We start from the raw sequence: 24,070 nt of genomic DNA, 5'->3' as shown, positions 1-24,070 counted from the left end.
GACAAACCCATTCAAAAATGTGGGGGAGATCCACAAAGAGTGGACTGCAGCTGGAGTCAGCGCTTCAAGAACCACCACGAGGAGACTCATGAAAGACATGGGATTCAGGTGTCGCATTCCGTGTGTCAAGCCACTCTTGAACAAGAAACAGCGCAAGAAGCGTCTCGCCTGGGCCAAGGACAAAAAGGACTGGACTGATGCTGAGTGGTCCAAAGTTATGTTTTCTGATGAAAGCAAGTTCTGCATTTCCTTTGGAAATCAAGGACCCAGAGTCTGGAGGAAGAGCGGAGAAGCACAGAATCCACGTTGCATGAGGTCCAGTGTAAAGTTTCCACCGTCAGTGATGGTGTGGGGTGCCATGTCATCTGCCGGTGTTGGCCCACTGTGTTTCCTGAGGTCCAGGGTCAATGCAGCCGTCTACCAGGAAGTTTTAGAGCACTTCATGCTTCCTGCTGCTGACCAACTTTATGGGGATGCAGACTTCACCTTTCAACAGGACTTGGCACCTGCACACAGTGCCAAAACCACCAGCACCTGGTTCAAGGACCATGGTATCCCTGTCCTTGATTGGCCAGCAAACTCGCCTGACCTTAACCCCATAGAAAATCTATGGGGTATTGTGAAGCGGAGGATGCAATACGCTAGACCCAACAATGCAGAGGAGCTGAAGACGACTATCAGAGCAACCTGGGCTCTCATAACACCTGAGCAGTGCCACAGACTGATCGAGTCCATGCCACGCCGCATTACTGCAGTTATTGAGGCAAAAGGAGCCCCGACTAAGTATTGAGTGCTATACATGCACATTCTTTTCATGTTCATTTTTTTCAGTTGGCCAACATTAGAGAAACAAACATTTTTTCATTGGCCTTTAGAATATTCTAATTTTCTGAGATACCAGATTTGATGTTTTCATTGGTTGTCACCTATAAATATCAAAATTAAACGTAATAAACATAGGAAATACATTGGTCTGTGTGCATTGCATGAATATAATGTACAAGTTTCACGTTTTGAATGGAATTACTGAAATATTTTCAACCTTTTGATGATATTCTAATTTACTGGCCAGCACCTGTATATCTGTTTTAGTTAAACATCTGATTTAATTTCCAGGCTTGTGGATCGGCTTGCTTACTTGTGGTTCATTGCAATGCACATTCTTGATTTTCTATTTGGTCAGAATGAACTGGAAGACAGTTACAACTGAGGTCAGTGTTAACACTTAAATGTTGCCAGTCTAAAAGAAAAAAACACTGCTTTGTCTTTATTTTTGAGGACTCACAATGTTTTTCTTCCAGGCTCAGATCAGAGCAGGGGTGCACGAGAGCTCCAGCAACACAAGTAAGACAGATTGTTCACAGAACTTCTTCACATATGTTTCAGTTTAAGAAATAAACTCATTCTTTGAACTTACATCTTTGCATATTAGACAGAACCAATAAAAAGGATCAAAAACTGAGGATTAAGACTGAAATCTGATTCACCCGGCAGACAGATCTTTATTTTAAACACGATTTAAAGATAAAGTGAGAAGATTTAAGCAGGGAGGCTTAAAGGACATCCATGAGAGAATTCCAAGGGAATAATCTCTACTGACCAAAGACAACACAAAGGTTTATCTCACATTTTCCCAACAACCTTCAATACTTTGTGGAAAACATTCTGTGAACAGACAAGACCAAAGGAAAAGTTTTTAGATGGTGTGTGTCTTGTTATGCATAGAAAAGATGAAACAGTCCAGTTGGTGGTGGTGGTAGTGTGATGGTACGGGACTGATTTTCTACTTCAGGTCCTGGCTGACTTTCTGTAGTTTATGAAACAATGCATTTTGTTCTACATCTGAAAATACTGAAGGAAAGTGAACTTTGACCAAATACCAGGCCAAAGTTTCTTTGCAGCGATGTGAGAAAATCATTATGTCACCAAGCATGTTGTAGCCAGTTATGAGGTTTAGGGGCAATTATTTTTCCCTTAATGAATGGAATCATCATTTGAAAAATACATTTTACTCACTTTATCTTTGTTTGGTAATGAAATGTGTTTGCTGATCTGAATCATTTAAGAGCTTAAAAATCAAAGACAAAATAAATGTGCCAGGTAACGTCTAGTTTTTCACAGTACTGTAGACCCACAAAATTGTCAAGACATGCAACGCCAGATATCCCTGACATGACAATATCTACATGCTTAAAGGGGACATATTGTGCAAAACCCACCTTTTGCATCCTATTTTGCTGCCACGTGGGTCTCGACTGCCTCTATAAACACTCCAAATAGGAAAACAATCCATCCATCTGTTTTCTGCCTGTGTTTGGTTTTAGGGACTATGTGCCACAAAAAAGCTGTTTCAAAAAGTCCTTGTTTGTGACATCACAAATGTTAAATGACCCTTTTGGGAGGAAGAGCGATTTTACTCTGATCCGCTTCCAGATATCTGAGCTTCTCAGCTTATAGCAGCCAGAGTGGCATGTTGCTCATTCAGGATAAGTGAAATGGTCAAGAATAAAACAGCTGAAATAGCGTTGTGAAAAAGGAATTTATGCAATGAACTTCCTGAACATGTTTTTATAGACCATAGAACTATTTTAACTTAAAGCTGTCATGTTCTGCGGGTGGAGATGGCAGACCATGTGTGGTGGTGGGTTTCAGGAGGCAGAAGAGCAGGCAACGGATGAAAAAATAAAAATGGTTTAATTGTAGACTGGGAGCGACAGGACAAACGAATATGCACAAAATGACAACAATGATCCGACAACGACAGGAACAAAGAGGGAGGTATAAATACACAGAACAATCAGGGAACACATGGGCAGGTTAACGAGGGCCAGGTGAGAACAATAAGGCCAATTACGGAAGGAGTGACACAGTCAGGGAGGCCGGGGCGAATCATGACAAAAGGACCTGTATCATGCTATTTTACACCTTCCAGAGCAACAGAAGGTGCATTATATGATAAAATATTACTGTTGGTACTATTGAGAAGTCATTTTCAAAAGCGGTAGGCTTTTTTAGCCAGCCAATCAGTCCGTAGTGTCACCTCAATCCCAGTCTGACCGCTGGGGAGGAGGGCTGAAAAAGGGTCGGGCTGGACAGGAAAATGCAGATTTGACGAAGATATGAACAAAAGTCACCCGTTCAGGTCTGATTCGTGCGGGCCCAGATGTGAAGGCGCCGAGAGAGACTGAGAGTCAGTGTTTAAAAGTCCAGGGGAGGACGGATCTGCACACGAGAGACTATCTGGATGGGGAGAAACAGGCTGTGATGATGCAACAACAACTCTATTCAACTGTATGCAGACAGCAGACAATTTGCAACTGAGACAGAAATGCATGCGTGAAGCCAAAAAACGCTTTGGGGGTATTTTTCATTCGGAAATAATGATAATAATGATATAACATGATGAAAATCTCCAAATAGTGTATTTCTTATGATATATTACCTTTAGGAAAAAGTGTTAATATTTTCCCTTTAAAATAATAAAACAGTTCAGCTCATTGTAGTGAGATTGAGATTGGGGGGTTAAATTATGACCAATAATATGTGATGATTCTATATAAATATAGAAAATCAAGCTGATTGATCTTTGAATGTTTAACCAGAAGAGTTTAGGATTCTTTGCTTATTCAAGGACCATAAACACACTTCGTATTAATTCAGACAGATTTAAGTATATAATTAAAAATCAACTTTATTTTCTAGACTAATTATAATACATGGCAAGCTATGAATAATGATATGTGATGATGGAATGGTGATGTGTGAAGTAGATGTAGATCAGAACCTTTGTATCTGAAAGAGATTGTGAATTCTGGGTGTAAAAGAATTTGGTCTGCTATAACTAGAGAGTTGATTATTAATAAAATATCATCAGACACCAGTATGCAGGTCTACGATATCCTTGAACGAGTTGCTCCCAGCGTTCCTGAGGTTTGCGGTCAGAGTGATGAGGTCACCGGACGTCGAGACCACGATCCTCAGAGATTAGTAGCCTCCTCTGAGTTGAGCTTCCGCGGCCGTGAGATACAACCCGGGTCTGCAGATTTGATGCCCAAGATGGACGTCTGAGTTGCAGTAGCTCTGGAAGGAGCTGTTGTGTCTGTAATCACTTGCAGCGTCGTGGCAAGGTTTTGCCTTAAGGTCAAAGGAGGTTGTTTCAAAAAGGCTTCTTTCCCGATTTGGCCGAATCGAGGTGTCAGCTGGAAAACTGAGTGACTCGGCAGTCACTCTAGTTTTAATAATCTAGAGTTTATCTTTTCCGCAAATCAGAATTTGACATGTTTGTCGGTGTCAGGGACTTGCACAAACCAGCCAGAGAAGAACTGCTCATGAGACTCAAAACACCATTTTATTTTTGGAGCGGCTTCAAAGTTAAAGGAACTTTAACCTAATCACAGCACAAGACACTCTCCAGAAAACAAAAGACATTTCAGACACACCAGGTTCAACTTAAATAGTGGCTGATCAGACCACTCTACATACAAGAGGGGAACAATTAACATACAATTAACACACGCATCCTCACACACACACAAACTAACCACTCTAATCAATTCAGGTAACTCAAATAACTAAATCATAATTACAAACTTCCTATCCATAACAGAAAACATCTACATTAAATTAAACACAAGCATAAACATGAATATCCCCTCCCTTGAGAGTTGGTAGATCCCAGGAGTGCCGACTAGGCTTCCTGGGGAGATGAGCTGCAGGTGTGAGACTCCATGGGAAACTCCAAGTCACTGGTAACTCAAATTGAAGTACAAAATTAACACATGCATTCATAAACAGAAGACTGATTGTGTGCACATCAACCAGTCATCCTGGGCAGAACACAGAAAACACTACCAGCAGACCATGTCCATGAGGTGACAGACACTGCTGTCACAGTCGGCATTACCAAACATCCCTCAGAAACCACACCTTCCAGATACAAAATGTTCTTGTTCTGTGGATAAAGAATCTTTAAACCTTTGTGATATGTGACCTTAACCGTAATTTACATCTTATGAACATTGTGTATGAGTGTAGATAATGATTAACTTGTTAAATCATACATTACTGATCATAACATAAAAATGTTTCATTGTAAGCAATAATATTCATTTCAAGTTCACTAAATTAGGCACAGATTATTCAAACATCATTATTATTATTCATATTACATCTGGTTCATTCAACCTCATGATTATTTATGATTATTTAATTAATGAGTTATAAAAGTTCACTTTTCATTCAGAGTGTGGAATCCTGCAGTCTTCTCAGAGGAAAGCTTTGTTTGGAGACATGGGCTGACAGTCTCGTCTTCATGGAATGTCAACAAGCACTGCAGAATCTTCTGGGCTTTAGAAGACAGAACAGAAAATCCCCCTAGATAGTGGACTTGTTCCTGTAGATGATGTAGGTCAATATATAGATGAAAATGGACCCTTTATGGACGTTACATCATGGTCCCTCATATCCATTTAAAACTATTTGGTTTAGTTTTTGTAACAATAATGCTAGAAATAAAGCTTCAGCAATAGTTTTTCAATTTTTATTCCAATTTCTGGAAATCATCTCAAGACCCCCTGCATAATTCTTGGCGATCCACAGCGAGGTCCTGATCCCAACTTTGGGAAGCGCTGTCGCTGATGTTTCCTGAATTTTTCTCGCTTGGAATCTTAAACAAGTGTTGTTATTTTTGCCACAGTCACAAAAATCACACAAGAGGGTCCATGTTTAAAAAAAAAAAAAGGTGATTCTTCATTTTAATTTCTTTAAAAGTGTCTTGTTTACATTTTAGGTACCCAAACAGAAGATGCAGAGGACTCCTTCAGCCAAACCGATGTCATTACCCTGACTGACACTGAGGAGACACCGGCTGTTAGAACACCTAAAGCTGAGCTCTCCCATCGGTCTCTGGTTCTCAGAAGAGGTCTGGCTCTGGCTGTCATGCTGTTCATATTGGCCACTGGAATTGTTATAAATGTTCTGATTACTTACTTGGTCACATGACAGCAAAGTCCATTAAAGTCAGAGAGTTGGTTCTTTTGCTACCAGTACTGAACATAAAATGGATGTTCACACTGCAGGATAAGCAAGACCCAAATAAGGGGCACATTGAAAAGAGCAGGAGCAGAAATTTATTTGGATTTTTTAAAATTTAATTCTTCCAGTGTGCAGTTGCACGGCTACAAAATGTCAACATTAGCTTCAACTCACTCTGACTCTTTACTCGGGACCAACTGAGTGGAGAAAATTGAATCAGGACTATATGTCACATTGATCCAGTCGCGGGTATAGTTGCTCTCTGCAGACTGAATCTCTGGTAGAGGGACGAGGAAGAGCACGGCTGCTCCAACGGCGAGGAGAGCAACGGCTGCAAACACCGTGAGTCCGCGCCTGATGATCAGCTGTGTGATGGAGAGACGGTTGTCCTTAAGCTGCCGGACCACATGTCCCCCTTCCCTCTCAGGGTTCCCATCATGGGCTTCTGTACTGACAGACACGTAGCCGTCCACTGGCTGTGAAAGCAGCACATAACTGTTTAGATCAAAGAGCAGAATGTTGGTTTATCGACTAAAGAATAAACCTTTTCCTGTCTACTTACTTTTTCACCGTGTGTTGACCGATCTGGGGTTCCCTCGGAATCCAGAGTGTTTAGTGATTTCTGTGCTCGTTTTACAGCCTGAATGAAAGCAGACAACATGCTGATGAAGGCTCTGAGTCATTCAGATCATGGTAATCCTAGTAGGGATGAAGGTAACTGGAGTTATTTGGTTCCTTGAAGTATTTCACATCTCTTCCAAGGAACTTGGTCAATAATTTAGTGATCTTCTGCAGCGGAACTTGCTCAAATTACATTTAATCACCCCCCACCCACATGCTGAGGGGTCTTTGACCTTGTTAGGCCCTATAGCTTTGTATTTTGAGGTGTATGGTAAATGGCCTGTATTTGTATAGCACCTTCTTAAGGTTCTACAACCCCCCCAAGGCACTTCACAACACAGTCATCCATCCAATCACACACACATGGTGATGATGAGCTACGAAGTAGCCACGGCTGCCAGGTTTTTGACAAATATTAGGGATGTGAATCTTAGAGCAACTCACGATTTGATTCGATTCCGATTCTAGGGGTGCCGATTCGATTCAGAATCGATTCTCCATTTAAATCGATTCACGATCAGTATTAACAAAGAGTGTCAGCTCCAGGATTAACTACTTTGTTGTACTGATTAGTTAAAGCTATGGGACATTTTTATCTGACTTTAAACTGGTCATGCTCCAAAAATACAAATTTACAATTTAAAATAAAGTGATTCTAAAACTGTAAACAGAAGCAATCTTTTGACCAAAAGGCAACATTTATTTTTGCTTACCTTGTAAAATATAACAAATCTGTAGTTACCTAACAGTAGCTTTGAAAGTAATACGGTCAAATACTTTTCAAGTATGTGTAGAAACAAGTTACATGAGTAATCCTGAGTACTCATTTATCAACTTACAAAATAAATATGAGAATATCTCAAATCTCTGAATATGGAAAAAAATACATTCAAGTGCCCTCTTATCAGCAGATTCAAACATAAATCATCTCAATTTATGAGACCACAAAAGTAAACGGAGTACTGACTCTCCTAACAAAGATCAAAAAAGTGCATCTCAAACCTGTAACATGACAAACATTTAAGTTCTTGGAATCGATTCTGAACCTTTGTGAATCGATTCAGAATCTTTATAAATAAGAATCCCGATTCAGACTTGAATCGATTTTTTTCAGCACCTCTAACAAATGTGCACCGACATAGCCATATTCTGTCACATCTTCACTGGCTCCCTGTCATTTTCAGAGTACAATTTAAGTTATTGACTTTTGCATTTAAAGCACTCAACGACCTGGCACCTCCCTATCTCTCTGACCTGCTCACTCCCTATGTACCCACGCGCACATTGAGGTCGGCTGACCTCCTGCTGCTTTGCATGACCCGGATGCGATAGAAATCGCGGGGTGAACGAGCATTTGTGCATGCTGCCCCAAAGCTGTGGAACTCGTTGACCATTGGAGTTCGGCAGGCTCCGTCACTGGCGGTTTTTAAATCTCGTTAAAGACCCACTTTTACAATTTGGCTTTTAGACATTGACTCGTTTCAGTGTTTTACTGCGTTATTGTTTTAATGTGTTCTTAGTATTCTTCATGTTTTATCTGCTCTTGATTGGTATTTTTATCTTCTGTTTTAGTTCCTTAGCTTGGTTGTGTTTTGTTTTAGCCTGTGCAGCACTTTGGGCAGCTCCCATGCGGCGTTTTAAACGTGCTATATAAATAAACTATGGCATGGTATGGGGACCTGGAGAGCACTGATGGAAATGGGACTGTTGAAGGCTGGCGCAACCGGTTCCTCTGACCACCACCAGCAGGTATGCTGGGTTATGTGTCTTGCCCAAGGACACAACAGTAGCATTCTCTGGTGGGAGCCAGGATCGAACCTACAGCCTTCCTGTTACAGGACAACCCATGCTACCTCCTGATTTACTGCTGCCACATTTGGATCAGAAGCATGAAGGTGTGAATTACACTGAAACTTTCTGGGGATTAGGTTCTGAGCTGCACTGTAAGCGTTAGACACGTGAAATCAAAAACCTCATCCTCTGTTTGATGTAGCCTTTTCACACTTGATACAGATGTCTTCCTTTTCGCCTCATTCACACTGAGTTCCGAGCAGATGCGGTGCGTTTCCGTATGAGTTCAGGATTGACTGCCCTTTACACTGACCGCAGATCATGTGCTGATTGTCTCCAGAATTTTGCTTCAGCGAGAGGACCAAATGATTAGAAATTTGACCCAATAGATTTAAAGATATACCTGTAAACATAAATGTGAACTGTCATACACTGTCAACTCATGTCTGCCACTGATAATAAAATAAAACAGAGGAAAAAAATGCTACACAGGTTTAATATTTGGAATGTAACAGCTGCACCTTGCTGGTACACATCTCACTTCCTGTCTGGCTCATGGGATTTATTTTTTTTACTTCATAGCAATCCAGAGAAAAGACAATGCAGAAACTTTACTGAGGTCTGCATCCAGATTTGCAATGCACTGGGTTTGATTTGGACTCAGTGGGCTTTATGGAAGCCGTATTTGGCTTAAATGAGACTTAACTCCTTTCTCAAACCAGTGGCACACCCAAGGTGAGTCGAAGGGGGGCCATGGCCACACCTGGAAATTTCTTGGCCACCCCACTGGCCCCCAAGGTAAGACTACCCCCGTTGATAAATTGCATTTACTGTATGTTCACACAAATCATACATTCATATGTTTTAATCATATGCATATTTGTTTGTCGCATGGTTATTTGTTTATTTTATTGTTACATGATTACATAACAATAACATTTGATCCAGTGACTGAAATAACTGCAAATTTTGTATTTTTTTCTGAAATGTTTGTGTTTCTCAATTTTGAGTTAAATGTGTTGATTTCATAGTTTTTTTTTAAATGAAAATTCATGAAGGAGCAATACACAGCTACAAGTTAAACTCTCACAGAATTACAACGGGGACCAATATGTGGTGCCACCCCAAAATTATCAAGGGCCCCCATGAAATTTTTCTGGGATCGTCTCTGTATAAACTAACAACATTGTCATCCTCAAAGGTGTTCTTGTCCTTGAGGTGCGAGTGGACTTCTGAGTGTCAACCTAAAGCACTCTACGCTCTAAACCTAATAAGGCAGCCTCTGTGTAATACACACCTGGGTGATTCAAATGTCGTTTCATTTTGTTAAGCAACAACAGCTCACTACAATATTTATGGTCCACTCTCCACATTTCCAGTTAGAATTGACAAAGTTTCTCGGATGAGATGTGAAACGTCTTCAAAAGAAGTCCAGTTGCCTTTATTCAAACCTACTGAGAAAGCAGATGACAAAAACTTTAAATTAGATCCTGTGTGAATCATCACTGCAGTCCAACTCTACAGAAAGTTCTTACAATGCAGTTAATGGCTACTCCATGAATTTGCAATCTTTACAATAATCAGAGCCATTTCTGCCACTAAATAAAATTTCACTTGGAGCTTCAAAAAGATGACAGCAATTTAAGAATTGTTAATTTCGTCCAACTACGCACCTTCCGCTCTAACCCCAAGCCAGTTACCCTGGAGTTCCTCAGGGCTCAGTCTTAGGTCCCATTCTCTTCATAATCTACTTACTCCCACTTGGCAATATCTTTAAGAAATTTAATATTCATTTTCACTGCTACGCCGATGACACCCAGCTCTACTTCTCTACCCAACTCAACCCCCCGCTCCCTTTATCCTCCCTTCTCAGCTGCCTCACCGAAGTCAAATCCTGGTTTTCTTCTAACTTTCTACAGCTCAACAACAATAAGACTGAGATCCTCCTCATTGGCACCAAGTCCTCTCTATCTAAGACCAGTTCATTCTCACTCAGCTTTGACAACACCACACTTCTCCCCACCACCAAAACTAAGAGCTTGGGTGTTAGACAACACCTTATCCGTCATTCCTCATATTAACAACACAATAAAAACAGCTTATTTTCATCTACGCAATATCAATCGGCTCCGCCCCTCCCTCAGTCAGTACTCCACCACTATTTTGGTCCACAGCCTGGTCACCAGTCGCATCAGTTACTGTAATGCCCTCCTCTCCGGTCTCCCTCTAAAATCACTCAACAAGCTACAGTTAGTCCAAAATTCATCTGCCCGGATAATCACTAAGACCTCCACTTTTGATCACATCACCCTCTCCTGCAACAACTTCACTGGCTCCCTGTCAAATACAGAATTGACTATAAGATACTTCTTCATGCCTTTAAAGCCATCCATAATCTCCTCCACATTGTCACTCCCACTCGCTCTCTCCGATCATCATCTTCACCTTCCCTGTCTGTTCCTCGCACTCGTTTCTGTACTATGGGAGCCAGAGCTTTCAGCCACTCAGCTCCAAAACTCTAGAACACTCTACCGCCTGACCTCCGCAATATAAACTCCTTCTCAACCTTCAAGTCTCAACTCAAAACTCACATGTTCCACCTGGCTTACTCGTTGTAACTGTCCTCCTTCCATCTACTCTTCTTAGTCTATTATCCATTGTACTACTCTTACTCTACCCATGGGAATTAATTTTAGCAGTTATTTCTTGTTGTTTGTATTGCTTGCTGTTCCTTATATTTTGTCTTGTACAGTGACCTTGAGAGCTTTGAAAGGCGCTTGAAATAAAATTATTATTATTATTATTATTATTATTATTATTATTATTATTATTATTAATTGCCTTTAAAAAAGAGGGAACTCTAATAGCATGTTTACACTTATCTACATTTGCAACAAGCCTATATACTGCTGAATTAAAAATGAATAACTGTCCCACTTTAAAGAGGTAATGCAGATTACTTGAATCCTATTCAACCATCTGACTGAAATTCTAAGAAAACAGAAACTTCATAGTTTATTTATTTATTTATTTTAGTAGTTTGCGTTATTTTATCTGTGCAAATCTGAACATTTTGTCCCTTCATCATTTCACTTAAAGAGCAAGTCACCCCCAAATCAACTATTTTTTTCTGATAAACTATATAAATGCGTGTCTAATCGTGCTGCAGAAACGTGTAGTCAATAGTTTTGCACTTTAGTGCATTTTAGTTCAAATTTAAATTTTCTGCCTGAAACTGTCAGTGTTGTGCCGTTGTCAGGTAAAAACTATTCACTGCATTTGAATTTAAATCTGCCACCGCTATTGGCTAAGAGGTATGCTATGATGTAAACTGGTACATTATGATGTCACAACGTCGTGAGTGTGTGTATTTGTTAGTGGCTCCACCCTCTCGGTCTGCTAGGCAGCAGCATTTGTTGCATTTTTCAAACATGAAGTGGGATTGAAGTACGCTTCTTGTAGGGGGTGACTTGCTCTTTAAAGAGCATGTGTTTCATTTTGCAAATATGAGGCACCCTGGTCCTCAGGGCACACTGGACTGCATGTTTTCCATGTTGCCCTTTTAAACACCAGTGTTTCCCTGCTGCCACACACCTGACTTAGCTGAATGAGTAATTAACAGGCATCTGCAGCCCTTGATGTCCTTCTGGGGAGCCAATATAAATCAGCTGTGCTGAAGCAGAGACATGGAAAACCTGCAGAACACCTTTCCCTCCTCTAGGTGGTGCCTTGCCCTGGATTTCTGCTTTTAATTCTATTGATTTTATGAAAGGGCCACTGGAGAAGGACCGAGGAGCCACGTGTGACCCCAGATCCCGAGCTGTATACCTCCTCTGTGACTTTTTCCCAGTTCAGCCTGAAGATTACAACGATGTAGAAGGAGGACTGCAAAACGACACAAACCAGCAGTCCCACCCAGAAACCTGTGCAGATATTAACAACTGTGAGTGCAAACTTCACTTAAAAAGTAATTGAAGGTCATTTCAAATAAAATAATTAGTTCTTAAGCACCTAAAACTCTCAGCTTTGCTGCAAACATTAGAGTCACGCTCAGTGTGAGCCCAACGCAGTAGTAACCAATGAAGTTAGCCACAGCTGGGATCTTCTGTTTTCCTGTTCCCAGAAAGATGCCTGTACACACACACTGGAGTGTAAAAACACACATCTGTCATTAGAAAAGGTACACTTTCTTTCAGCCACAAGGTGCTTCCCAAATATATTAACAGCTTCAAACTCTATTTCTTCACAACTTTGGAAACGAGACTCACCACAAGGCCGTCAAAGAACTGAAGGAAACAATAAGCATTCATCAGCTGTGAGACCAGACCAATGATCCTTCTGAAAACAGGGTTTTTGCATGAATGTAAATTGTTTTATTAAAATATTATTTTCTATAACTCAAATGCAGCTGTTGAACTCACTCGTCAGAGGTAAAGATGAGGCCAATCACTGTTTTCGAGGAACCAAGCACGAGACCTTCAGCAACCGCAAATGTAGCTGAAAACCAGAGGTGGGAAATGTGGTAAATAATAGCGATGCTGCAAATAATAAAATGTTAAATATATATCAGACTGACCTGCAAGACCGAGTGAAACCTTGCTGGTTAGAATCGCCCTGCTGCTGTCTCCAGCACCGAGAGCGTTCCCAACTCGAGCACACGCTGCAGCTTGAATACCAAGTGGAAACTAAGGAATCAGAATAATTGAATATAACATGAAAAGTACAGAGTATATATGTATATATGCCATAACTTAGTACCATGTAGGTGATATAAGCCACCATGATCACTGCATGCTGGGCTGCAAGCTCATCTTCACTCAGCATCCCTGATCAGAACAGACGAGCAGTCACAACTCTGTCTGTTATTAATACATAAAGATAGACGAAGAGTATCTGATCTACCTGCAAAAAACCCCCCAAACTCATAAACCCACCACTCAAAGCACTTCATTAATGCGCTGGGAAGAGCCAGCTTCATGTAGGAGCCCCACTCCTGCAGTGATTCCACAGACCAGCCTGCAGGGGGAGCCAGAGACCCGTTTGAAAAAAGAGCTCATTCGTTTTTGAGGTCATCGCATCATCAAACTGTCTCACTCTCACCTCCCCATGTTTTCACATGAAGCTTCTTCCAGCGAATGTAGGCAAACAGAAAAACACAAATGTAAATCTGAGACAGAGTGTTTGCTGCTGCAGATCCACTGAAAAGCACAAGAAGTACTTCAGTTCAGATCTAAAGGGGTCTTTTAAGATATATGAGCATGCATATACCCAACACCCAGGTCCAGCCAGTAAATTAAAATGTAGTTTGTTGCTCCACTTGCAAGATTTGCCAAAGCAGCAGCATACAACTGAGGCAGGATGATACCCTGGATGTCAGAATATGAAAAGGTGTCATCAGGATGGAAGAAATGCAATTAAAGCATGAAAAATATTTAATGTTTGTGTTTAACGAAACAAGATCAAAGTAAAGGTTCTTTCATCTAACTGAAGGTGCAAATTCACCTGATTCTGCAGGTAAGACACCTGAAGAGAATGTAGAAACATGGCCTGCAACAATATCATTATAAGATGTAAATAACTGAACAGAAAAGAATATTAACTGAAACAAAAACTTGGATTAATGCTAAAATAAAAGTCTGATTAAATGCGGGACTTACTGGTACTGCAGGCAGAAAGGCTGTAATATAGAGCTGGGCAATTCTAAAAAACAAACAAGGGTGTTTGCAAAATTTAAATAACATTTTAAGACATTTTAAATAATTATGATTACGTATATGAAGTAGAAGCAGTTGTTTTTTTAATAGACGATGTTTAGACAATTATGGATACATTTTTACTTTCCTGTAAAATAATAATATTAAAGCTCTCATTCATTCATTAATTTTTTTCCCAATAAATCTGCTGTGGTCTCCTGTATGAATGAACGCCTTGTTGTTCTTTGTGGGAAAAACGTTCTCATTTCAGGAAGTGCAAGGTGGCTAGAGGAGAAGGCAGCAGAAACATCAGGATTAGGACACTTTCACGTTATTATTCGTGATGAGATTCAGTTTATTTGAAAGGTTGATGTAAATAACTTGAGCCTAAAGAAGTTCTGCCATGTGGTGGAGTTGCTAACGCTAACGGTTAGCCTCTACTAGCCGAGACACATGGGCAGCGGCAGGTGATAGCTTGGAGTTGCTAAAGCTACGACTAAGAAAAACCCGTGCTTTCCAAAGGGGCCAACGAACACGGGAGGGACGTCGCCCCCCGGCAGTCCGCACCAACGGAGTACAGCAACCCCTAAACTCAAACCGCTGCTCCTGCTGAGTCATGCTCTGCTCTCTCCTGAACAAGCCAAAATGATTGAGTCCATGAATGTCAATTTACAGTGCGACGTCAACCTATACGGCTTTTTCCGACCCGAGCGCTTCCTCTTCTATATTTTTTCTTTTTGGCGGCTAATGCAGCAGATGGGGTAGAAGACGATTTTTATGTTCAGCCTGCATGTGAAACTCAGAGTGACGGTTTGTATTTCAAAAATAAGTAATATATGGTTTCACTTTATTGATCCCCTTTGAGAAATGATTTCTCTGCATTTGAATCATCCCTAAGGAGCAGTGGGCTGCCATTTTTATCGCGTCCAGGGTGCAACATTTGGCTTAAGAAACTCACTCGACAATACAAGTGGCTTGGCAGGCTCATGCTCTGATCAGTGGAAAACGGATCTTCCCCAGTGAGCCGCAGCCACCCACATGTGAAAATAAGCGAAATGTGTTAACCATTAAAGTTATAGTACCTGGAGACCTCAGGCTCCTGGCCTAGACATAACAGGATGGACTGAGCATTGATGAGGAGCCCCCAACAAGGTAAACAGAACAACATGAGGATGATGATGCTTCGCTGAAGAATCACCCCCACCTGCCGCAGGTTCTTGCCCCCAAACGTCTGCCAAACAGAAAAAAGATTTTAAGCACAATAACTTTTTTTCCCCTAAATAAGAAAGTCCATTTTGTACAAGTAAAAGCAAACTTCCAGACCTGAGAAACAAGAGTGTCACATGCCAACCCCAGGCCGTATCCTGTCGCTACCGTGGTAACGTTAATTGTCTGGAATTGAAAACACAAAAATCTTTGACTTGATTTTAACAACTAGAATAAATGATGATAAATCCTCCTCCAGTAATTGTGCCTGGACCATCTTGGTGAGCTGGGTAATGCATCGCCTCCTCTGAAATAACACTTCCATTTGTTTTCCTCCACGACTGCGTGAGTGAGCAGAAGTCAGGGCTGTCCACTTACAGCTGAAGCTAATCCATAGCCGGCCATCACGGCATTTCCCAGACGCCCACAGAACATTGTCACCACAAATGGGAGCAGATAATTGAGAATTCGAGACAGCAGCTGCAGAGACAAACATCAAGAAAGCAGGTCAAATGGCTACCGGCTGGCAGGTGATATTTCAGCAAACAAGCTTCGGTTAATTGTCTTTGTCACTTGCTTTGACAAACGACTTGAGACTCTTCCATTAGTTTAGCAGGCTGCAGATACAGCTCAGCTCAGCTTCGAAAACCTGCCAAACAATCTTTTAAGTCTATTGATTTCTGCTGGCAAGTCTTCAACCTTTTAAACTTTTCTCTGGCAAAGAACGATTCATCAATCTTCCCCTGAACGCAGCAGCTTGGGAAATTACAATCTCAAGTCAGTGCCAGTCTTTACCAGAGGCCCTGTCATCCTCAGGATGTGGTACAGTTCCTCTCTGTGGGCCACAGGAACCCTGTGGTGCACCCAGCTGCAGAAAAAAAGTTTGTTGCTGGTCACCTCCATGTCCAAAGCGCCCGTCCATCCACCGATTTGTCTCACCCGACTCTGACATGCTGATCGTTGTTGTTCTCTGGATGCTGCAGAGGATGGAAGCCTTGCTGTGGCCACGGCTTCCCTGGAAATGAGCCAGGCCCAGCTGAAACAACAGAGATTGTAAAAACAAAGACAAGAGAACACAACAAAGACAGAAATGCAGGACTTGAAAGAGAACATGTTCTGTTCTGGGTGATGAAACATGCAAAAGACAATGAACCAGCTCTATTTCTGGTCAGTGGAGGAAATTTTCCGACAATAATATGATTTCTATCTCTTCAAAGCTCTCCTGAAACATTTACAGAATGGCTTAGCATCATGTGGCCAGCGTCAAAGACAATAAGAGTTTAACCCTTTCAAGCCTCCACATTTAGAAAAGTCAAATGCAGAAACACAAGCTCATCGTTCAGGGTTATAATACAAAAGTATTTTTGACATTGAACAAAAACTTTGTTTTTGCTTTTCTTTCTTTGGTAAAAAATACAACGTTGATGTTTTAGCCCCACAAATAACTCAAGCCTGAATGTGTGCTGCCATGTTGAGGAGTTGCTAATGCTAATGGTTAGCTTTGACAAGCTGAGACATGCTCTGCTCTCTCCTGGCTGTGAAAATCAACAACAGCCTTCTGCGGTCACAAACCAAAGTGGGTGAGTTCATAAATGCTAATTTTACAATGTGATGTAGATCTGTGTGGCTGTATTTTATTTTCTGCAGCTGAGGCAGGAATTAGGGGTAGAAAAACCTTTTCAAAATTCTTAGTCTTTTTTTCCTGGTTAGATAAAGGTTAAAAAATGTTCAGCATTCATGTGAAACTCAGAGTGACCAATCATATTTCAAAAAGAACACGTGTCATGCGTTTTTTTGTGGTCCTCATTTTTAAGCCCCACCCATGACCCGAAACAAGCAGGAAGGAAAAGTATTACATACCAAATTATTTAATTCTACTCTTTTATTTTGTGAAATTAAAGAACATATTCACATTAAATCACAATCTGACTAATTGTCAACCAAGCTGATTGTCTACATGTAGAGAGGGCCTCCATGATGTGTTTTCATTCTGTTTCCTGTACATTTGGTGTTTCATGAGAATGTTGACTCTTTTATTGGACGGTGGACAAAAGTTGATGAGGAGCAAAGGTTGTATTGATCCAGCCCAGGGTTAAGTTGGCTTTTGCAGAGTCGACCTCTGGCAAAGGGACGAGGAGGTGGACTGCTGCTCCGACAGCGAGAAGAACAAGAGCTGCAAACAAGATGAGTCCTCGTCCGATGATCAGCTGCGTGGTGGAGAGACGGGAGGGCTTCTGCTGCTGAACCGCACGTCTGTCTTTTGTCTCACTGTCTTCATCATGCTGCTCAGTCTTCACAGACATGTAGCCTTCCACCGTCTAAAGAAAAATATATTATTTTTGTGGATTTAGATTCCTAAACAATCTAGAGAAAATATGTTTGAAGGATTTGATAGGCTACTTACATTTCCATTGCTTGATGCCATTCGATTTGTGATGCTACCCTCAGTGTCTAACGAGACATCTGTCCCTAAAAGTGTCTTATTAGTTCTTTTCTTGGCGCGTTTCACAGCCTGGGATTCAAACAAAACAAAACAACTGATGTTTTCCCACAGAACAAAGAGACACAACAAAAATATCCTAATTTGTCTCGGCAACGTGATGCTTAGAAGAGGTCCTTCACTCATATTTTAATACATTTGCATTTGTCTCTAGCAGAAATGAATGCCTTGGACGTTGTACTTTAAGGGAAAAAGCTCAGTTGTGCTTGTTTTAGCACAAGACATTCAGCCATGGGAGAAAGTAGCTTTACACGACAGGGTTTGAAATCTTATTTTGCTGATATTTGGACATCTCGCCTCTATTTGGCAACAGCAACGTTACACTACCTCTGACTCTATTTCCTCTGCAATTTCAATGTTTTATCTCCACAAATAACGCTTGAAGGAGTTCTGCTGTGTGGTGGATTTGCCAATGCTAATGGTTAGCTTCTACTAGTCGAGACATTCTCTGCTGTTTCCCGGACCAACAATCAGCCTTCCCCGTCGTGAGTCAAGATGGGTGAGTCCATGAATGTCGAGTGACAGTGTGACGTTGATCTGTCAGGCTTTTCTAACTCTCGAGTCTCACCGTCTATTTTCTATCAGAAGCTAATGCAGTAGACAGGTGTAGGAGACTATTTTCATGTTTAGCCTGCATGTTAAGCTCAGTGACTAATCATTTTCAAATATAATAAGAAAAAATGATTAAGTGAAGGACCGCTTTAAACATAAATCAACAAACACAAGCATGATGCAGATTTTCGAACTGGCCACTAGAATACCTCCTCTGTCATTTTAACCCAGTTCAGCCTGAAGATAACAATAATGTAGAAGGTGGATTGCAAAACGACACAAACAAGCAGCCCGAGCCAAAAGCCTACAGAGAAAAGACAAATGAATCTGTTAAAAAAGCACAGCAGGCCTTGTTTGTGACAACATTTACTTCCTGCTCAAAGACCTATTTGTCCTAGAAAAACTGAAAAATGCTTCCTTCACATAGTCACCTAAAATCCTCATTTTTGCGACAAATATCAAAGTCACACTCAGCGTGAGCCCAATGCAGTAGTATCCAATTAAATTGGCCACAGCTGGTATCTTCTGTTTGCCTGTTCCTAGGAAGATGCCTGTGCACACACACTAAGACGGAGGAGAAACACATATTCATCTTTTGGCGTCATACAGCAAATGTTTTTGTTGTGCACACAGAACAAGCTGGGCTCACCACAAGACCATCAAAGAGCTGAAGGAAACAGTAAGCGTTCATCAGGTCTGACACGATTCTTGCAATATTCCTGCAGAAACAAAAGGTTTGCATCTGCTTTTGTGGTATTATTCAACCCTGCACTTTTTCTGAGTCTTTATTTGGGTTTTGTGCCAGAAGACACACTTTCTCTGCATGTTTAATATTTACCTCTGTGCATGCAATGACTATAAACAATTGAAAAGCCTTTGAGGCATCACAAATGAGTGTTACTGATACTGAACACGTGAATCGGACTCACTCATCGGAGGTGAAGATGTAACCAATCGTTGTTTTAGTGGAACCAAGCACAACGCCCTCAACAACTGCAAAGGAGGCTGAAAAGAGCAAAGAGAGAGGTGATGAATTTGTCAAATAATAACATATTTTTAAAGGATATGCTCAACGTTTTATTTGGTTTGTTGTGAAAAATAAAAGAATTGAGACTTCTTTTTATTTTTGTTAAGCTCAAGAACTTGCAGTCCTTTAGTAGTGGCGTTAAAACTGAGGCCCACGGACCCATTTGTGGCCCTCAAAGTAATCTGTGCAGTCTTCATTGAATGAAATGTAGACTTTGACGGACTGCTGATGCAGACAGGCACTTTTCAAATATTCATGTTATGGATTTTACTCATTTGAAGTACATTACAATATTTTCGTCTTGTATTAAACATGTTTTAATTAGTTTCCTGGTAAACCATAAACCATCAACAACTTTTCATAAAATTTGACTTTTGAGCATCCTTCTTTAAACAGAAACATTAATTAGAAAAAGTGACCCAGATTCCATTCTTGCTGTAAATAATGGACTCAAATTTATATTAAAGGGAACTTTTGACTACTTTTATCAATTTATAATAGTTCTATGGTCGATACCAAACACGTTTTTGAAATCCGTTGCATAAAAACCATCTCACATAAAGTAATTTCAGCAGATTCATTCTTGGCATTGTCAGTACCTTCCAGAATGAGCTGTTTCGGGGCTTTGTCACTTTAAGAGAAGAAGCTGGAGCTGGCCACACCCACTCATCCCCCACTCAGGCTGTCATTAACTGAGAAGCTCCAATTTGTGGGAGTGACTTGGAGTAGACCCGCTGCTCCTCCACATCAGGAAGAGCCAGTTGAAGTGGCTCGGGCATCTGATTAGGATGCCTCCTGGTGAGGTTTTCCAGGTACGTCCAACCAGGAGGAGGCCTAAAGGGAGACCCAGGACACATTGGAGGGACTATGTCTCTCACCTGGCCAGGTCACGCCTTGGGATCGGAAGAGCTTGGAAGAGGCTGGGGAAAGGGAAGTCTGGCCCCCGCGACCTGACTCTGGATAAGCGGCTGAAAATGGATGGATCTACAAACCCCTTTTCACTCCTGTCTCAAAACATCTATCTTCTCTTTCCAAATATTAACATTACCCTCTTCAAAACAGTGTCCCTTTGGTGGGAGTGGACTCTAGAGTCTGGATCTAGCTCTCCTGTTCCACCCATCAAACACAACTCCACCTAAACGGTTCCTAACTAACCTGCAAGGGAAAGTGACATCTTGCTGGTGAGAAGCGCCCGGGCGGTGTCTCCTGCACCGAGCGCGTTCCCAACTCGAGCACAAGCTGCAGCTTGAATCCCAAGAGGAAACTGCAGATTGGAAAATTATCAACTTTTTAACAACTTCAATCGGAGACTTTCAGCTGAATGAAGAATGTTTTCACAGTTTTGACACGCAAAATACCATGTAAGTGATGAAAGCCACCATTATCACAGCATGCTGGGCCGCAAGCTCGTCCTCACTCAGCATTCCTGATTATAACAGACAAAATCGAACGTAAAGGAAGCTAAAATTGGTAGATTGGTTTGTATTATTTTTGAAGAGTAAAGCAAAACTGAAAATACCTGCAAAGAATCCCCCAAACTCATAAACCCACCACTCGAAACAAGTCATTAATGTACTGGGAACTGCCAGCTTCATGTAGGAGCCCCACTCCTGCAGCGATTCAACTGACCAGCCTGCAGGAGGAGCAAGTCACACATGTATACAGAATAAATAACACGAAGGCCAAATGGTCTTCAGAGTGAGAGATGCAAGACAAAAGCTGATTAAATCCATCACCTCCCCATGTTGTCGAATGAAGCTTCTTCCACCAAATGTACGCAAAAACAAACACACAGATGTAAATCTGAGAGAGAGTGTTTGCTGCGGCAGACCCACTGAAATCAAATCATAGACGGGATGAAAGCAACAAACCTTTGTACTGAGATTTGATCACGTTCTGCTGATTTAAATACCCAACACCGAGATCCAGCCAGTACAGGAAGGCGTAATTCGTCACCACATTAGCTACGTTCGCCAAAGCAGCGGCATACATTTGTGGTAAGATTATTCCCTGAGAACACAAACTCATTCGTATGAGTGCAATTAAAGTAATTTAAGCTAGACTTGTTTTACTCCCTGCCTCAAGAGAACAGAATACAATTAGCTCACCTGGTTCTGCAGATAAGACACCTGGAGATTATACAGAAACATCGCCTAAAAGACAAATGTTGTTTATATGTTGTTTATAAAAACGGTTCAAAATTTTACAAGAAAAAGAAAACTCACTGGTACAGCAGGAAGGAAGGCTGTGATGTACAGCTGGGCTATTCTAAAAATGAAAGAACATTGTTCAAGAAAGGTTTAAAAGTGAAAATCCCTGTTCTGCAACGCCCAGCATTTTGCACTCAATGAAAATTGCTTTAAATTGCAGTCTTGAATGATTTATGAAGGGTTGAGACTGACTTTAATCCTGAGATGTTGTGTTCTGCATCAATACAAGTTTGTTTGATTTCTTTTGGTTACCTGGCAACCTCAGGGTCCTGACCCAGACACAACAAGATGAGCTGAGCATTAATGAGGAGTCCCCAGCAAGGCAAACAGAACAACATGAGGATGATGATGCTCCGCTGCAGAATCACGCCCACCCGCAGCAGGTTCTTACCACCAAACGTCTGCAGAAACCAGAAACACGCAGAGTTAATCATTCAGTGCAAGTACAGTAACGAATAGTTGAGGGATAAAAGTGAGTTAAAGTGAAAAACATTGACAGAATTCAGAGAACTATGAAACGTCCAAACCTGAGACACCAAAGTATCACAAGCCAGACCCAGACCGCAACCCGTCGCTGTGGTGGTGATGTTAATGGCCTGAAAGGAATTCAATACACACTTCAATAGACACATAAACTCCCAATTAAATGGAATAAACAGTTCTGTGACTCATGAAAGTGTCTATATATTGATTGAAAAGTATTTTGTAACACTAGACTGGCAAGTTAATGGATGGAATGTTTAATTCCTTTTCTCCTGTGATGAAATTACTCACGATTCTCCTAAAGTGTTTAAAATATTTAGACAACAAGCTCTTACAGCAGACGCCAATCCGTAGCCGGCCATCACCTCATTTCCCAGGCGCCCACAGAAAATTGTAACCACAAATGGCAGCAGGTAATGGAGGATTCTGCAGAGCAGCTGAAAACAGGAACGTTTCTATTTATCCTTCTGCATTTAGTTTGAATGAGTTTTGTATGTGCACCTCGGTTGGAGCACACAATATTATTTTATGCATTTATCATAAAACTGAAATAGAAAGATGTTGACTCAGTCCATACCAGCGGTCCGGTCATCCTCAGGATGTGGTAAAGTTCATCTCTGAAAGTGGTGGGGATCTGGTCGCGTACCCACCGGCAGCAAAACAACTTGTTGCTGGACCCGTCCATGCCTGCAGCAGCAGATGCTGAAGCAGGTCTCTGATGTCGTGCAAAGACAGTTTTCTCTGTTTCACATCTTAAAAGGTTACTAATTAGTTGAAATGAGGTCAGTTTAACTCATCGCTTTCAGGTTTAAAGGACAAAAAAAGCACCTTTTGTAACATAGTATAGAGCAGGGTAATGGTCCGAGGACCACTCAACAAAATGAGTGTGTCAAATTGATGTTCCAGTCATGGTGTTTACATTTAAATTTGGAATTTAAAATTATATATATATATATATATATATATATATATATATATATATATATATATATATTTTAAATTTCACTGCAGCAGAGGCGGTTCTAAGGGAGTCCAAGGTGGTCTAGTTCCACCCTGGCATCAAGCTTACATCCCTCTATAGACCTCTGCTCAGGGCGGAGCCTAACCAGGGCTTCCACTGGATATGGAGTTCGTAAAGTAATAGACGAGTTTTACCTGCAAGCTAAGCAGTACATCTCTTCTCACGTTGAGAGATTCAGATGTGAAACAGCAGCAAAAATGGTCCACGAATTCACCAGAATTATAAGACCACACCTGATTTTGGCAGTTCACGTGATAACAAGCTAGGAGAAAGACCGCAACATGGATCCTAAGAGTTATTTTTTGTTCTTTTTCCCACGACCTCAAAGTCGTCACAGGTAATTACTTTTTTCTTTTTACTGGCCAAGCAACTGTAAATCTCTATGACACTTGTATTTTAAACGTTTCTGGATGTTTTACATCGCTCATGTGTTTGACTTCCTGTCTGGCCAGCTCTGAACTGCTGAGCTCGAAACATTCTGGATGCATAGTGCTTAAAAAATAGACGTGAAGCGATGCATCAGGATGCTTCTGGGATGCGCCCAAAAACGCGATGCTTTGTGGCTGATGGAAACAAACTAATCTACTGTATGTAACGTCCAGAAAAGGGCAATTTTGACCTTTATATTGACCTACATGGTGACCGGTCATCTACAGAACTAATTCCACTATCTAGGTGGATTTTCTATTCTGTCTTCTAACACCCAGAAGATTCTGCAGTGCTTGTTGACAGTCCACAAAGACAAGATTGTCAAACTTATCTCAGACTGCTGGATTCCACACCCTGAATGAAAAGTGAACTTTTACAACTCATAAATGAGCGCGCTTTTTCAGTTTGTGCACCGAAGTTCTGGAACCACTTGCCCAACCCGATCAGACTCTCTTCCTCTCTTTCCCTTTTTAAGTCTCGTTTAAAAACTCACTTTTACTCTCT

The 24,070-nt window shown here is 41.1% G+C and overlaps 3 protein-coding genes across 6 annotated transcripts in view; 1 reads left to right on the top strand and 2 right to left on the bottom strand.

Moving 5' to 3' along the window:
• The window catches only part of slc47a3 (solute carrier family 47 member 3), a 17,303-nt gene extending 10,713 nt beyond the window's left edge, over positions 1 to 6,590 (top strand). The window contains exons 15-17 of the mRNA XM_015951205.3: positions 1,117 to 1,211; positions 1,302 to 1,344; positions 5,789 to 6,590. Of these exons, the coding sequence (XP_015806691.1) occupies positions 1,117 to 1,211; positions 1,302 to 1,344; positions 5,789 to 6,000 (350 nt within the window). The 3' untranslated portion in view covers positions 6,001 to 6,590. The remainder of the gene's footprint in view (positions 1 to 1,116; positions 1,212 to 1,301; positions 1,345 to 5,788) is intronic.
• LOC107380126 (multidrug and toxin extrusion protein 1) lies at positions 6,106 to 16,472 on the bottom strand. Of its 4 annotated transcripts, none has more exons than XR_008563592.2 (18): positions 16,140 to 16,472; positions 15,723 to 15,824; positions 15,462 to 15,530; positions 15,221 to 15,369; positions 14,103 to 14,145; positions 13,948 to 13,992; positions 13,714 to 13,811; positions 13,546 to 13,643; positions 13,348 to 13,461; positions 13,204 to 13,271; positions 13,022 to 13,130; positions 12,867 to 12,942; positions 12,714 to 12,783; positions 12,457 to 12,589; positions 12,274 to 12,368; positions 9,743 to 9,899; positions 6,596 to 6,673; positions 6,451 to 6,509 (listed from the first exon to the last, which is right to left on the bottom strand). XR_008563592.2 is itself a non-coding variant. In XM_015951203.3 (17 exons), exons 1-17 carry the CDS (start codon positions 16,455 to 16,457, stop codon positions 6,204 to 6,206), a joined length of 1,971 nt encoding a protein of 656 aa, XP_015806689.2. In that variant the 5' UTR covers positions 16,458 to 16,472; the 3' UTR covers positions 6,106 to 6,203. The 4 variants fall into 4 exon arrangements, 2 of the variants coding, with proteins under 2 accessions (XP_015806689.2, XP_015806690.2); XR_008563591.2 differs by having other exon boundaries at positions 9,743 to 9,896; XM_015951203.3 differs by lacking the exon at positions 9,743 to 9,899 and having other exon boundaries at positions 6,106 to 6,509.
• A 739-nt stretch (positions 16,473 to 17,211) lies between these two features.
• Positions 17,212 to 22,822, bottom strand: LOC107380128 (multidrug and toxin extrusion protein 1). Its single transcript, XM_015951206.2, has 17 exons — positions 22,694 to 22,822; positions 22,452 to 22,553; positions 22,161 to 22,229; positions 21,886 to 22,034; positions 21,649 to 21,691; positions 21,532 to 21,576; positions 21,336 to 21,433; positions 21,160 to 21,257; positions 20,943 to 21,056; positions 20,782 to 20,849; positions 20,579 to 20,687; positions 19,326 to 19,401; positions 19,046 to 19,115; positions 18,828 to 18,960; positions 18,606 to 18,700; positions 17,749 to 17,856; positions 17,212 to 17,662 (listed from the first exon to the last, which is right to left on the bottom strand). The coding sequence occupies exons 1-17, from the start codon at positions 22,799 to 22,801 to the stop codon at positions 17,378 to 17,380; spliced, it is 1,770 nt and encodes a 589-aa protein (XP_015806692.1). The 5' UTR covers positions 22,802 to 22,822; the 3' UTR covers positions 17,212 to 17,377.
• Between the last annotated feature and the right edge of the window lie 1,248 nt (positions 22,823 to 24,070).

The sequence above is a fragment of the Nothobranchius furzeri genome, chromosome 13 (genome assembly GCF_043380555.1).
Source record: "Nothobranchius furzeri strain GRZ-AD chromosome 13, NfurGRZ-RIMD1, whole genome shotgun sequence".
In the NCBI taxonomy this organism is placed as follows: Eukaryota; Metazoa; Chordata; class Actinopteri; order Cyprinodontiformes; family Nothobranchiidae; genus Nothobranchius; species Nothobranchius furzeri.
This window is presented reverse-complemented; position numbering and strand designations above follow the sequence as displayed.

Excerpts from the sequence above, each read along its gene's own strand:
- LOC107380126 (XM_015951203.3), bottom strand. The coding sequence starts at position 16,457 with ATGTTCTCTTTCAAGTCCTGCATTTCTGTCTTTGTTGTGTTCTCTTGT. Across the intron at positions 12,369-12,456 it reads AGCAAAGCTGAGAGTTTTAG|GTTTCTGGGTGGGACTGCTG; the intron begins GTGCTTAAGAAC and ends ATATCTGCACAG. Across the intron at positions 6,510-6,595 it reads GGTCAACACACGGTGAAAAA|CCAGTGGACGGCTACGTGTC; the intron begins GTAAGTAGACAG and ends CTGCTTTCACAG.
- LOC107380128 (XM_015951206.2), bottom strand. The coding sequence starts at position 22,801 with ATGGACGGGTCCAGCAACAAGTTGTTTTGCTGCCGGTGGGTACGCGAC. Across the intron at positions 21,692-21,885 it reads CAGGACCCTGAGGTTGCCAG|AATAGCCCAGCTGTACATCA; the intron begins GTAACCAAAAGA and ends TTTCATTTTTAG. Across the intron at positions 19,402-20,578 it reads GATGTCACTTTCCCTTGCAG|CCTCCTTTGCAGTTGTTGAG; the intron begins GTTAGTTAGGAA and ends TGCTCTTTTCAG.